This window comes from Clupea harengus, unplaced genomic scaffold, assembly GCF_900700415.2.
Source record: "Clupea harengus unplaced genomic scaffold, Ch_v2.0.2, whole genome shotgun sequence".
Classification (NCBI taxonomy): Eukaryota; Metazoa; Chordata; class Actinopteri; order Clupeiformes; family Clupeidae; genus Clupea; species Clupea harengus.
This window is the reverse complement of record NW_024879837.1, coordinates 28,816-42,706: the sequence shown is the minus strand read 5'-3', so window position 1 is coordinate 42,706 and position 13,891 is coordinate 28,816. Positions and strand designations below refer to the sequence as shown.

The 13,891-nt window shown below is 41.0% G+C and overlaps 1 protein-coding gene and 2 long non-coding RNA genes across 3 annotated transcripts; 2 read left to right on the top strand and 1 right to left on the bottom strand.

Annotated features, from left to right (window-relative positions):
• The first annotated feature begins 5,056 nt into the window (after window positions 1-5,056).
• On the top strand, window positions 5,057-5,786 carry LOC122130490. The gene is made up of 3 exons (XR_006151902.1): window positions 5,057-5,157; window positions 5,244-5,327; window positions 5,730-5,786. It is a non-coding gene; the product is annotated as an uncharacterized LOC122130490 (long non-coding RNA).
• A 34-nt stretch (window positions 5,787-5,820) lies between these two features.
• On the top strand, window positions 5,821-6,818 carry LOC122130489. The gene is made up of 6 exons (XR_006151901.1): window positions 5,821-5,936; window positions 6,028-6,072; window positions 6,154-6,215; window positions 6,334-6,392; window positions 6,562-6,621; window positions 6,750-6,818. It is a non-coding gene; the product is annotated as an uncharacterized LOC122130489 (long non-coding RNA).
• Window positions 6,819-8,508: 1,690 nt separating this feature from the next.
• On the bottom strand, window positions 8,509-13,669 carry LOC122130488 (fucolectin-6-like). The gene is made up of 6 exons (XM_042705205.1): window positions 13,580-13,669; window positions 12,458-12,529; window positions 11,385-11,676; window positions 10,731-10,885; window positions 9,065-9,347; window positions 8,509-8,827 (listed from the first exon to the last, which is right to left on the bottom strand). Exons 2-6 carry the CDS (start codon window positions 12,522-12,524, stop codon window positions 8,677-8,679), a joined length of 948 nt encoding a protein of 315 aa, XP_042561139.1. The 5' UTR covers window positions 12,525-12,529; window positions 13,580-13,669; the 3' UTR covers window positions 8,509-8,676.
• Between the last annotated feature and the right edge of the window lie 222 nt (window positions 13,670-13,891).

Here is a 13,891-nt window from a genome sequence, read left to right as displayed (position 1 = left end):
TAGACCAATATATTCAGCCTCACAGGTAGATAGTGCCACTGTTGGCTGTTTCCTAGACTTCCAGGAAATTGCAGGGCCTTGTGGTGTCAGGCTGAAACAGTACCCTGTTGTGCTGCGTCTATCCTCTACAGAGGATGCCCAGTCAGAATCACTGAATGCTATTAGACTCAAAACCTCATCTGTTTTCCTAAAACACAACTCGTAATCAACTGTGCCCTTAAGGTATCTCAGGACATGTTTAGCAGCCACTAAGTCCTGTGTTTTAGGTTTTGCCAGGTTTTGTGACAGTTTACTCACTATCCAGCTGATGTCTGGTCTGGTACAGGTCATTGCATAGATCAGGCTACCAACAATTTCACGATAATCTTTGGGGTTTTCAATCTTATTGTTGTTTTCTTCTTCATATCTGTTCGACTCCACTTTTAGTTCACTTGGGGTAGCCCTTGGTTTACAGTTAGACATTCCAAACTTTTCAAGCATTTTGAGGATGTACTTTTTCTGATTCATTTTAATTTCTCCCTCCTTCTGCTCAAACTGAATTCCCAAGAAGTATGATATTTTGCCGAGATCTTTCATGCTAAATTGGGACTTCATTGTGTCTTTAAATCTGATGAGGCAATCCTCACTGCTGGCTGCGATTATCAAATCATCTACCCAGATGATTACTATAATTGTGTCATTTTCAATCTGCTTCCTATACACACAGTGATCAGACTGATTTTTCTCAAATCCATTTTGTTCCAGGTGGTCATTTAAGAGTTTGTACCAGTTCCTCCCAGACTGCTTTAGACCATACAAAGATTTTTTTCAATTTGCATACCCACTTAACCCCTGTCTCTGATGTCTGTTCAAAACCCTCTGGTTGTTCTAAGTATATGTCTTCCTCAATCGGAGCATGTAAATAAGCTGTTTTCACATCCATCTGATGAACAAGGAAGTTGTCCTGGGCAGCTATCTGAATTAATGCACGCACTGAGGTAAGATTTGCCGTGGGAGCAAAAGTTTCATGGTAATCTATGCCTTCAGTCTGGTTGTATCCCTTAGCAACATACCTAGCCTTGAAGATCTTTCCTGTTTCTGCATTTTCTTTTAAGGCATATACCCATCTTCCCCCCCACTGTCTTTCTGCCCTCTGGTAAAATTGTCAGTTCGAATGTGTCATTTTCTTTAAGTGAGTGGATCTCTTCCTTCATAGCACGTTCCCATCTAGGAGCCTCTGGTGAAATAAGGGCCTCTCTATAGGTTTGGGGAACTCCACATACTGCCCTGTAACAATAATCAACACTCACATTAGTTACATCCTCTTTGGAGCACGTCACATAGTCTTCTAAATATCTCGGGGCTTTCCTTTCCCTTTTTGAGTAGTCATGTTTTTGACTAATTGTTGTCAATGGCCCTGCATTGTTTTTCTCATCTTCTATGGCTACTTTTTCCATAGTTTCATCAGATCCGGACACCTCTGTGTTCTCAGCATTAACACTCTCCTTGTTTGCGTCTAGGACCTGGTCCTCTGTGTTTCCCTCACTGTTCTTGCTATCAGGTTTTCTGTTACTGTTGCTCTGGACTTCGAACTCATCTTCATCAGTTTGTGTCAGTTTTTCAGTACTGTTCTTCCTAACAAACTTCACTAATCTGTGTTTTGAAATCTTTCCTGTCTGTGCATTGTACACCAGATAAGCTGGGCTATTCTTACTATAGCCCACAAACATCCCTTTTTCACACCAAGGATCCAATTTCTTATGGTCGTGTTTGTATGCATAGCAGTCTGATCCAAAAATCCACATTTTGGAAAGGTTTGGCTTCCTTCCTGTCATCATGAAGTATGGTGTACTCTTAATTCTGTCATTATAGCATCTGTTTCGAATGTGAGCTGCAGCCTGGACAGCCAGCGGCCACAGAACCTTTGGCAATCCCTTCTCTATTAACAGGCACCTTCCCATTTCAAAGATGGTTCGCCATTGTCTCTCAGCAGTACCATTTTGATGAGGAGAGTAAGGGGATGATGTCTCATGTCTTATTACCTTTTCTCGTAAAAGTGACTGAAATGCATTGCCTGTGTATTCTGTGCCATTGTCTGATCTTATGCATTTGACTCTACCGTATGGGGCACTGTCTGCCAAGAACTTTTCTGTCGCTAATGTTGTGTCACTCTTGTTCTTAAGGAAGTAAACAGCTATTGCTCCTGAATAATCATCTGTAAATGAGATTGCATATTTATATCCTTCTTGAGAAGGTGGTTCAATGGGGCCTGCTAAGTCAGTATGTACTAACTCTAGAGTCTCACCAGCCTTTGTGTCAGTTTTCCTATTTCTGCTGTTGATGAACTTTCCCTCAGTACATACATTGCAGTCTAGTTTGGTATTACCGGTGATCTCCATACCCTCTACCAGTTTAGGCAATTTCAACACATCACCAACATTACAGTGCCCCATGATCTCATGCCATGTTTTGATGTCACAAGCTAAGCTCACTTTGTCTCGGGACATTATGTCATTAACTAATGCATCAACACATTGATTATGGTTAATTACCGTTTTCAAATAGTACAGTCTCTCGTGCTCCTCTATGCGAAACACAGTCCCATCCTTGTATATCAGTTCATTCTGTCCCTCTTGGAAGATGAACTTGACCCCGTTGCTTGTGGCTGCTTTCACGGATATGATGCTCTGTGGGTATGATGGAATGAACAAAGCCTTCTTCAGTATCACCTTGGCGCTTCTCCCCTCCACATCCTGCAGTAGCACCTCTGCGTCGCCTCGCTTTAATGCTACGTTGTTCATCCTGGTTCCGTCCGCCAGTTCCATGTAGTGTGACTTTGGGTTGAAGCTCTCGTCGAATTTTGTGAAGCTGTTTCGCTCAGTTATGTGGGATGTAGCTCCACAGTCTACCATTAATCCATTTATTTTAATGTTGTCTGTGAGGAACGTTTGACTGACCTTGAACACAAAAGTTTCATCATTTTTATGTTCTTCTTGTCGTTCTGCTGTTTGTTTCGCCTCATCTTTGTGGTTGTCCTTTCTCCGGCATGTCTCGTCACTGTGCGTTGAACTCCTATGGTAGCTGCACCACTTGGTCACCCCTTTTTGGCGGCAATTTCGCGCAATATGGCCGCGGTTTCCACAAACATAGCATGTCACAGATGATATGTCCACTTTCATCACATTGTCTGATTTCGTTTTACTGTCGAATTTTTCAGTCTCTTCATAGCTTCGTAGTCTGCCTTTAAAATTGGTAAACGTCAAATCTTCACTGCTTTGTGTCGTATGAATTTTAAACGGTTTGTAGGATTCTGGCAAGCCCTTTAGAATCATGGCTATAATCAGTCCATCACTTATCACTTCTTTTGCATTTCTTAAAGAGGTCACTGCCTTCTCAGCTCGAATAATGTAGTCTGTTACGGTCTCGTCAGATTCTTTCTGTAGTGATGTTACTTCGGTATACAGCGCGATAATTCTGGGCTTACCCTGACTCGCGTAGTGACTTCGAAGTATTTGTAAAGCTTTCCTGCCGTCATCCGTTGCCTCTCGCATCACCAGCGAAAGGCATTTGTCATCGAGAAACTGGATAAGTTCTGCGTAGCACTCCTCATTCTTTTCTTCGTCGACATTCTCCTCAGTTGACACTATAGCCTCTTTTAATCCCATTAGCCTCAGATGTCCGAGAAATTTTACTTCCCAAAGTTCGAAGTTATTTTCGTCTCCATCGAAAACTAGCCGTTGCCATCTCCCGCCAGAGACGTTAGCGCGCCTGGGCCCATAACCTGTTGAATTCCGTTCTCCTAGATCCATGTTGATATGGAATATGTTACCGTCATTCATTAATAATTAATGAAAGGTCACTCAAAGTAGAAACGTACAGTTTTGTTTATTAGCTTACTAAACTTCTCACAGTACTGTCAGGACATCGGTAACTGTGGCATGGCTCAAAGCCGTATAAGCTACACAGGAAACTAACAGTGGTTTATATAGATTTATCAGGGAACAAATTAAGAGTCCCATTAGTGCATTTCCCCTTAACTTACATAACACATAACAGTATAAAAGTATATAACACATAACAGTATAATCGACACAATAAGAATACAAATCAGCAATATAAAGTAATACTAATTACAATTGATGAGAACACATAACTCAACACAAAGCCACCTACAAAGCTAAAGTTACAAAGATTTGCAAGAAACATGTTTGGTACTTAAGAGTGCAAATAGTATTTTGTTTCTTTAAGATAACGAGGTTATCATATTCTGTTACTTTTGTTTTCATGCAACCTAATGAGATAAGAGCGAGTGGGGGTGTTAAACTATCATAATGAATGACGCTCTTAATGTATTACGATAATACCATTGGCTGTTATATGTAAGGTATTACGATTTCTCATATGATATGACATGCATGTCGTTAAGTTCACTTGTATGTTATGCTGCACAGAGACGGATGGATAAAGCCGGTGCACTTGTAAAGAATAAATACTTATAAAGACGCTCCGCTTATTCTTTCACGCCAAGTTAATTCCTGCGCAAGTCAGTTAACTTAACAGTTAGCGAGTTTTCCCGAACGTTAATTAGCTGCACTAATACAACGTTTGTGCAGGTACATGTTTTGAGTTTACCTCAGATGAAGAACTCGGAGGTTATTGTGTGCGGGTAAATTGATTTCTAATTTTGGTGTGTATTTGTGGTTTGTCTGTTGTATAGATACCTCACCCCTCACTCCTGAAATGGTAGTAGGGCAACCCACTCCAGAAGTTGTCAGGAGTTTTGTTCCGGACAAATCTAGGTGGAGCAAGCCACTGAGTTTGTCCCACCATGAACAGGTATCAATATATACACCTGGTGAAGGGTTGCTGATGACTACATTGATGTGGTCTTGTACTTGTATATAGTTAATGTTGAACTTGCATAAAATGTTTAAAATATATTTGATTATGCTTCTGACAGCTCCAAAACACTCTTGGCATGAGTGATGAGGAGGAGGTGGCATACACTGATGGCATTGCATTAAGGAGAAAGGACTTCATTACACTTGCTAATAAGAATATCATGACATACTAACAGTTTAACAGTGAAGTACAGTGCTTTGTGGTATAGTGTCCCTTTTTTCCAATAGGTGCTGAATTTTGGGTTTCCAGCTTCTACAAAGAATAGCTAGTCAACAGGTAGCAAAGATCTTTTTAACAGTTTTGGAACACTCAAGTCAGCATATTTTGCTTACATCCACACTGATACCTAAAATACTTTTTAGAACATTGACATCTTTGCTGCTGATTGCCATGTGACTCTCACCTGGTTGCCCCCATATTCAGCAGACCCCATGGATCACCTCCCTGTATGTACCAATATAATGATTTATAGTTATTCTTCATACTAAAGTGTTATCTATATACCATATGCCATGCTGTCTTCATCCTAAAATGCCCCCCCACCCAGTGTTTGTCATGACTTGTGACATGAAAGGAATTCTGCATCAGAGAATCATAATTTTCCACCTGCTGAAATGGAAACACCCAAGCAAGTGCTCATGGCATATGGTAGTTAATATGGTTCCATAATCATTACTCTGTCATTTCTTTTTTTTCTTTGGATCTTTTCTCTATGGGGTAGTTCCTGTTCAAAACCCCAAGTTACATTTCCCAGCAGTTATCAAATCTGAAGGACCTGCATTGTAGTACAGTGCACATCTGTGATTATAATACTCCGTTTTTCTCCATTATCCATTTTTTGTTTTCAGAGAACTTTCTCAGGAGATAAGTGAGTGTCTGGACAGATTTTTCATGTGACAACCTTGAAGTATGTGAGTGTGTGTGAGTGGAATTGTAACAATTCACAGCTTACCTCTTCTTAAACCTTTTTTGATGTATTTTTCTAACCTTTAACCCGAACACAGGGCATTCCCAAGCAGAGAGGCTCTAATAGTTGTGGGGTGTTCATCCTAATGGTAAGAAATATTGCCATCCTGTGTTCCTTGCATAATTCCTTCCTGTAATCTTGTGGTTTGTTCATGGATACTTCAATTTGTTTGTTTACAGTATGCTGTCTACATCGTCTTTGGCCTCTCTTTTGACTTCACAGAGGTGTGTTTTTCAAACGCTTTTTAACATTTCATCTTATAAGGTCTATGTTTCAATTAAAATGTGTGCTTTTCCACAAACTAGTCGGACATGAGCATTGCAAGGCGATGGTGGTCAATTCTGTTGCTGGACAACTTTCCACCAAGGTAACTCCTATTAACTAGGGTTTTTCCAACTGTTTTTAACTTATGAAAAACTTGGACATTTGAACCCTTCTATATGTTGCCATCCATAAGATTTACTTATGTCAAACCTCTGCTGAAGGCTGTCATCTGACAAAAGCAGAAAAAGGAGGCAGATAACCAACACAGCAGGACAGTGTGGTAATATTTTCTTTCTTAAGTTTTTGGACATGTTTCTCTGGACAATTCATGACTTTATAGAGACTGATCTGTTCTACAACATACTTGACATATGTGCATGGCAAGGTTGTGTTAGACGATTTCATAGTATAGTGATTGTTCAATGAAACTCATTTTTGCCTTGATGCAGCAGTGGAGGCCCTGACTGTGGAGGAGTCCCCCCCCTCCTTGTAAAAGACCAACTGTGGAGGTAAGGTAACCTGTCAGGGTGTGGTGTAATATGGGAGCTCCCTTGAATAATGTCAAATCTACTAAACCCTTTTTTTTTTTTTTTTATCTTTCCCTTACTAACCCTATCTTTCCCTTTCCCTAACCCAGACCACAAACATCATGTCAGACCTGACAACTGCAGTGGAGTGGACAAGGCGCCATATGACGCGGTTCCAGGTACGTGTCTCCTTGCCCACAATTATTTATATGACAGAGGTGGAAAAAGAGGATGCAGTGCGCACGCTGAGAACCAGCGATGACCTGGAGGCTAAAGACCCCTTCTTGTTCATATTCACACAACAAGAGGACATGGAGGTGTTTCTCCAAGATTGTGCGGATCAACAGGACCTCGAAGTTCATGCTATGTTCTATGGTGAACTGTAGTGCCTCTGTTACTCTTTAAGTTCTATTTTAAAATGTTATGCGTTTCTGTGCATCAATGTTTCTGGTTTTGATGTACCTTTGTTTACTCTATAAAAACTGCCATATGTTTGTGTGTGTGGTGTGTGTAATACGTTGTTTTTTTGATAAAGCACTATTTTTTTTATTGTTTCGTCCTGATTAAATGTTCTTACGATAAAAAGTGATTTGTGGTTTTGTTTATGTAGAGCACAGTCTTATTGATTGACACTTTTACACACACAGTCTAGTAACAATATAGGCTAAATCACAATCTGGAGAAAATCACAGAAAATATGGTAAGCACTGAGGCAAATATCTGATTGTGGTGTCAAATATTTAGCTTTTCATAAAATAAATAAATACAGTTTTCGACGCACAGTCGGCATCGAGAATATTTTTGTCTTTAATACCACACACTGGAGTGGAGTTAACATACCCGTAATGTAATTATGCCGGATTGCTCTGTTGTATTATAAATATAAAGGCTGAAATTATCTTTACCACGGTAAAAGCAATAGCCTATTTGACTTTAAAAGGAGCTTGTTCCTTATCGCAGTTCACTGCGATATAACAGTATGGTACATGACACTAGTCATGGGCCTAAATCGAAGCATTTATCCATTCACGCCTGAAAGGCAGCGAGATCTGTCAGCGCGCACTCCTGAGCCCGTCCCTCAGGAGTCTATATCTTGAATCGCGCACCACAGATCAGTCTCTTTGAAAACTTCGCAAGAACGAAGTGCCAGCTCCGAGTATATCCTCTACGCTACCAAAAGTCAAAGAGTTTAGACACTACCCCGACTGCGGGCACACCCGTGTTAAGGGTGACCGCCACCGTCGGTGCATGACCTGCCTCGGCAGGGACCACGCAGAGGTCGCGCTCTCAGGCGCTGACCCTGTCTGTGCCATCTGTGCTAGCCTCATGCTAGCTAAGGCTACCAGGCGCCTTGCGCTATGGGAACCGAGGGGGCTGCACCGGCTCCATCCGGGTGTTGACATTAATTTGGCCTCTGACCCACTCTCCTTTGGCTTATCTCCTTGCATATCTGCTGAGCTGACAGCCATGTCAAAGATAGGTAAATGGGCACATCAGCATGTATTTACTTGTGAAGCTGCTCTGAGACCAAGACAAAGAAAAATGATGTGTAAGCTGACATGTACAAAAGCTCTTAAAGCACATTGCTACATCTGGACTGCGTCCTGTTACTGTTTCAAGAGATAAAGTCACCTCTGAGCAGCAGGGATAGGAACTGCTCCACTCAAGCTTGTGAAATGAACCAGTCATGTGTATTTGTAGAAAGTGAACTCAAAACCACACAGGAGTGCATTTCATTCTTTAATTGGCTTTGATTCATCACACAACAGAGCACAATAATTCAATATGAAATATCCAACACTCCCTGGAGAAATGGAAATCATTATTCATCATTACACTTAGACTATGTACCTACAGGTAGGAGAGCGAGAGACGCAGAGAAAGAGAGATAGGCATAACCTTCACTTTGTTAATCAGACACCCAATCATTGCTGAGGACTTTCATATGACAGATATAAAATGTTATGCCAAAATATACAGCTACAAGAATATTGGTGTACAGATGGCTTGTCTCCTCCTGTGCTGTTTCCCTGGGGTTTAGTCCAGCGGTGATCCATATACCTCCACCTCACAGAGAGTCAGGTACTCTGCACGTCCAGGAATCACTACGGTAACATAGCGTCCCTCCATCCCATTACACTCAAAGGTCTTGGAAACGCCACCAGGAATAGAGGAGATTACGGCACACCTGAAAAGGATATAGTTAAAAATAACCTCACATTAATACAGGATCCTTGAGCATAAACTATACCATCCTGTCATTGTTTTAGTAAGTAGTCCAAATAGTCGAGTCCTTTGTAGAGGGTAATGGATGTCATAGGGTGCAGTTACAGAAAAATGATGCATGCCAAGGACAATACAAAGAACGGCATGTCAACTGAGAGCTACTTTGGTGTCAACATGGTGTTGAGATACCAATTATTACCTGGGGTTGTTGATGCCGTTGTTGTCCAAAGAATTTCCAATTCGGATTTCAGCTCCATTCAGTCTACTGGGAGCAGAATCCTTCCTGTTGGTGATTATCACAGAGAAGACTTTATATTTTTGGAGCAAATCCACTCTCCACCAAGGGTTGAGATGAGCTTCTGTGTGAGTACAGGAACCATGGCGATACATGCCGTCACGATTCCCATCAATGGCATTGTATGCGAATCCATTTCCATAAAGGTCTGACTGAGTTGCTTTCCCTCTTAAAGCCACATTCTCACCTGAATGGAAACAATGAAAGAACAATGACAAATGAGCAACTAGGCTAACAATTATGTACAGTTAAGAACCATGCCCTGTCTGAAGTGGTTGAGTATTGAATTGCCAAAAAAGATTGTTTTCAACAAGGTTATCTACTGCTCCTATGCTTACATCACATCAGATCAGATTAGCTTTGCTTGTTTTCTGAACAGCTTTGACCATGTGCAGAAAAGTATACTGTATGCGTCATGTGACATCAGAACTCAGATGAAGGTTTTCGGATGAAAGAGTTTATTAATGAATACAGCCAGGGAACAGGACACAAACAGGGCGTACTAAGAAACAAATAGGAGACACTCAGAAGTATGCAAGACAAACTTAAGACAGGACTAGAAAAGAGACAGAACTAGACTAAACAGAGTCGCCCTCTGGAACACGTAAACAAGACACTACACTTAACCAAGTGTTTAACAGGACTCAGGAATGTAACTAGAAAGGCTAAATAAAACGGAACCAAGATACACGGTGTCTAACTCCGGAAGACAAACTTTGGGTGTATGGGGAGTAACTATTGAACTTACAGGGGATTGTAAACAAACAAACCAAGACAGAGATTATAATTAAGAATACGAACTTAGGATCACAGAAACAGTCTAACTCTGGCTCAAAACCGCGAGGGCGCAGAACAGAAATACACGGCACGAAGCCAGAAAAGAAACTCACGGAAGACCTGGGGTCGTGAGGCACGGAACTCTGGGAAACGTATGCCTGGGAGCCAGGAGGCACGGAACTCGCTGATGTGGAAGACAGTGGACAGGGAGCTCGTTGGGATAAGCCAGCGGACAAGGAAATCACAAAATCAGAACAGGAGGCAGAATCCTGTAAACCATGGATGAGTCGCGGAGATGGCGACTCGGGCAGTAGATTTGCCCATATAGCGACGAGACCAGACACCGGAGTCAGGGGAGTGAAGAGTATAAGTAGGGTGTGAAACAGGTGCGTGTGATTGTGATCTGGAGAAGTGAAAAGACGTGCAGCTGAGGAGAGTGGACGTGACTGATGATTGGGATGATGTGCAGCTGGGCGAGTGCGAGTGTGCTGAAGGGGCCGTGACCGGAGCGGATGTCAGCGCAGACGTGACAGTATGTGTTTAATTGACAGGAAGTAAAATGCCTCTTGAACAAGAAATTTACTTAGATCCCTCTTCCATTTACTTTACCGAAAAATCCGAGCAAGTGTGGGGATACTGAAAACAATTAATAATTGTAATTGTTCTAAAGCTGTTCAGTCTTGACAGACATTTGCAAAGTTTGCAACATTTTTACATGCTTTTATTTTTTAAAAAAACCTAAATATTTTGTGTATGTTGTGATGTGTGACATATTTACAAGAACAATGCTTACCGTTTGGGGCCAGATAGCCATACACCTCCACCTCACAAAGTGTCAAAATCTTGTTGTTTCCAGGCAAAACGACATTAACATAGCGGCCCTCCAACCCTTTATCCCAGCTGAAGGTGTGGGTTTTCCCAGCTGGGATAGAGGATATAACCTCTGCCCTGAAAGTGAAGTCAAGAGTTAGTGTTGTGTACAAATGTCAAATATTCAGCACAAATATATGAAAACAATGACCTTGTCCGAGTTTGCCTTATGATTAATCACTTTGACAAACATGCCAGGACAGAATCTCTCTACTTATTCATTAATTGGTTGGTTGATTAATTACTGAATACATTGCACTCCTTGTATAACATTGCAACATGTTACAAAATGAACATGTAGTTTGAGTCAAGAGTTTATGGTACATTGTACCTAAAAAAAATAAACTGTTGCCTCAGTGAAGCGGTTCTCTGCCATTCACTTTACAAACCACCTACTGCAATACAGTGATATCAGGGGAAGGAGGCGGAAGAGTAAACAATATTCATTATCACTTTCTTTTGCATTTGCAGCTGCTCATTGAAATGGACCGTGGGTCTATGCATTAGAAATTCTGAAATAACCTTTCTACCCAGTCACTTTCAATCAGTTAACAACTAGAGCAAATGATAATCTTACAGTGGATTGCCATTGTCCAGCAGGGAGCTGCCAATGTGAATCTCAGCTCCGTTCATTCTCTCAGAGCAGCAGTCTCCTCTGTTGGTGATGACCACTGAAGTAATAGTGTACTGCCTCAGTAGATCAACCCTCCACCAGGGATTAGTCTGTGTATCAGTAGCAGTGCAAGATCCATGATGATAATGTGGGTCACGATTTCCATCTATGGCATTTTGGGCATGACCTTCCCCTGCCCAGGGGTTTCCAATCAGGTCTGACTGGGTGGCCTTTCCATACAATGCTACATTTCTACCTGTAAAAAAAAATATTTTTCACATCAATATGACTTGAACAACAACAACAGCGTATCTTATTTTCTTTTCTTTGTTAAGGCAAATCCCAAAGAACAAAGGCTTGACTGTGTAGCCACCCCCCTCAAAGCCACGTTCTATAAGAGGGAATACAGTACATTGATGAATTAGTTAAAAGCAAGACATTGCATTGCATATGGATCAACAGTGTATTTTGAAACATTCAATTTTGTAAGATGAAAAAAGGCCATATGCAGTAGATCACCGGAGAAAGATTCATGGTTTGATCATGGGATAATATTGATTATTAATTATTTTAAATGGATAATGGCTCCACCAATTGGGGAATTAGAGAAATTGGTCAGCAAAACTAACTGTACAGTGTCTAAGAAGTTTTACAGGTGATAGTTGAGTCAAACTATAATATAGTTTATAGTTCCAATATGAAAAATACACTAACATCTCTACATTATATCCACTACATGTGGCTTAATCAGTGTAATCTGAGATGACATGCTATAAAGAAATGAACGCAAAAATAGTCTTCATATATTTATTCTTCATTTTATTTTTGTCTTTACCATATAGAATTTTACATTGTGTATACAGTGAATCAAATAAGTATCAGATGTGAAATGCAGACATCCGGTAATGAGAAGATATGTTTTTACCAGTTCCATTGTAACATGGCACTCACCTTTCTCACCCAGCTGAACTCTATGTATTCTGTATACAAAACAGATGTCATGTGGCATCTCACAACCAATAAAAGCTATGGTTTACCTTGATATTCAGCCAGAACTGTCAGTCCAAGTAAATGAAGAAAGCAAAGAGACAAAATCACCCTCATCCTGGCTGTAAAGAAAACAATAATGTATTGTAAGTGTAGTATCGCTACTGAATCTGATATTCGCTATCGCTCAGTCGATACGCCAAAACCCCAGTTTGATATTTGACATGACCTCACTCTCGATTAGTAGCCTAAGTAGGCTAGTTATTATTGCTACAGTATGATGTTAAAATTACAGGGCAAATGCCAAAAATGCCAAACACTGTTCTGGTGAACCCAACAGCCAGAGCTTTTTTATTTTGCTAAAATACAAGAAATTAGCTGTGGCACAATACATATTTACAGTGTCTTTATACATTCAGAAACCGCAATAAATCCCTTCAGTACGAAAGGGATTTCCCGTCGGGATTTATTTTTGGATAATGACGGACAGTACATTATCCCTGACAAAATATGTTAACGCAGTTAACGCAACTTTGATTACTTCCGGTGTGCGTTGACCCGACACGAAACCGCCGTGTGCCTGCAGTCAGATAGGAGAGACCGAGACAGTAGTGGGATATGGTGAGAGCTGAGGGATTGTTGGGCGGAAAGTTTCTGTTAAAGAGGCAAAATGACGGAACAAACGACAAAACTAAAGTTGTAGGCTATGTAGCATTTGTCAAGCTGAATTTAGCCATCACAGAAGCAGCTCGTCTTCAAATTATCACTTTAATGCAAAGCACCTGACAAAAAGCAGTCCCAGGTTAGATGGTCGCCAACCCACACCCAACGACTTATAAAAATAACTAGACCAGTCCGTGAAAAGGTTATCAACGCTGTAGCAGTTTTGGTTGCCGGTGACTGTCGGCCCATCAACAACATAGTTGAAGACGGTGGGCTGACTGAGGTGTTCCGAAGTGATTACTCGTTAATTTATAAAATGTAGTCTTTAGAAGAAAAACAAACTTTTAATCGCGATTAATCTAGATTAATGAATTTCAAAATGTGAGATTAATTAGTTAATTTTTGTTTATCTATTGACAGCCATAATAATAATAGAAAAGGAATAATAAATACAAATTTAGACAAGTTTATCAAATATGCAACAAATAATATAACAACCACACACTCACCTCTCCGGTTGGCAGACTCGGTTCAGACTCGGGGAGTGCAGTCACACAACCTGCTGATAGCGACGATACCGGAGTCAGGGCAGTGAAGAGTATAAGTAGGGTGTGAAACAGGTGCGTGAAATGATGTGCAGCTGGGAAGAGTGGACGTGACTGATGATTGGGATGATGTGCAGCTGGGCGAGTGCGAGTGTGCTGAAGGGGCCGGAGAGGGAGTTAAATCTCTCAATGCTGGATGAAAGTCTCCGTGCGGGAGTTTAAAGTCGCTCCAGGGTTTTCATTATGTCAGGTAAGAATACCTTGAGTTTGCAAGGT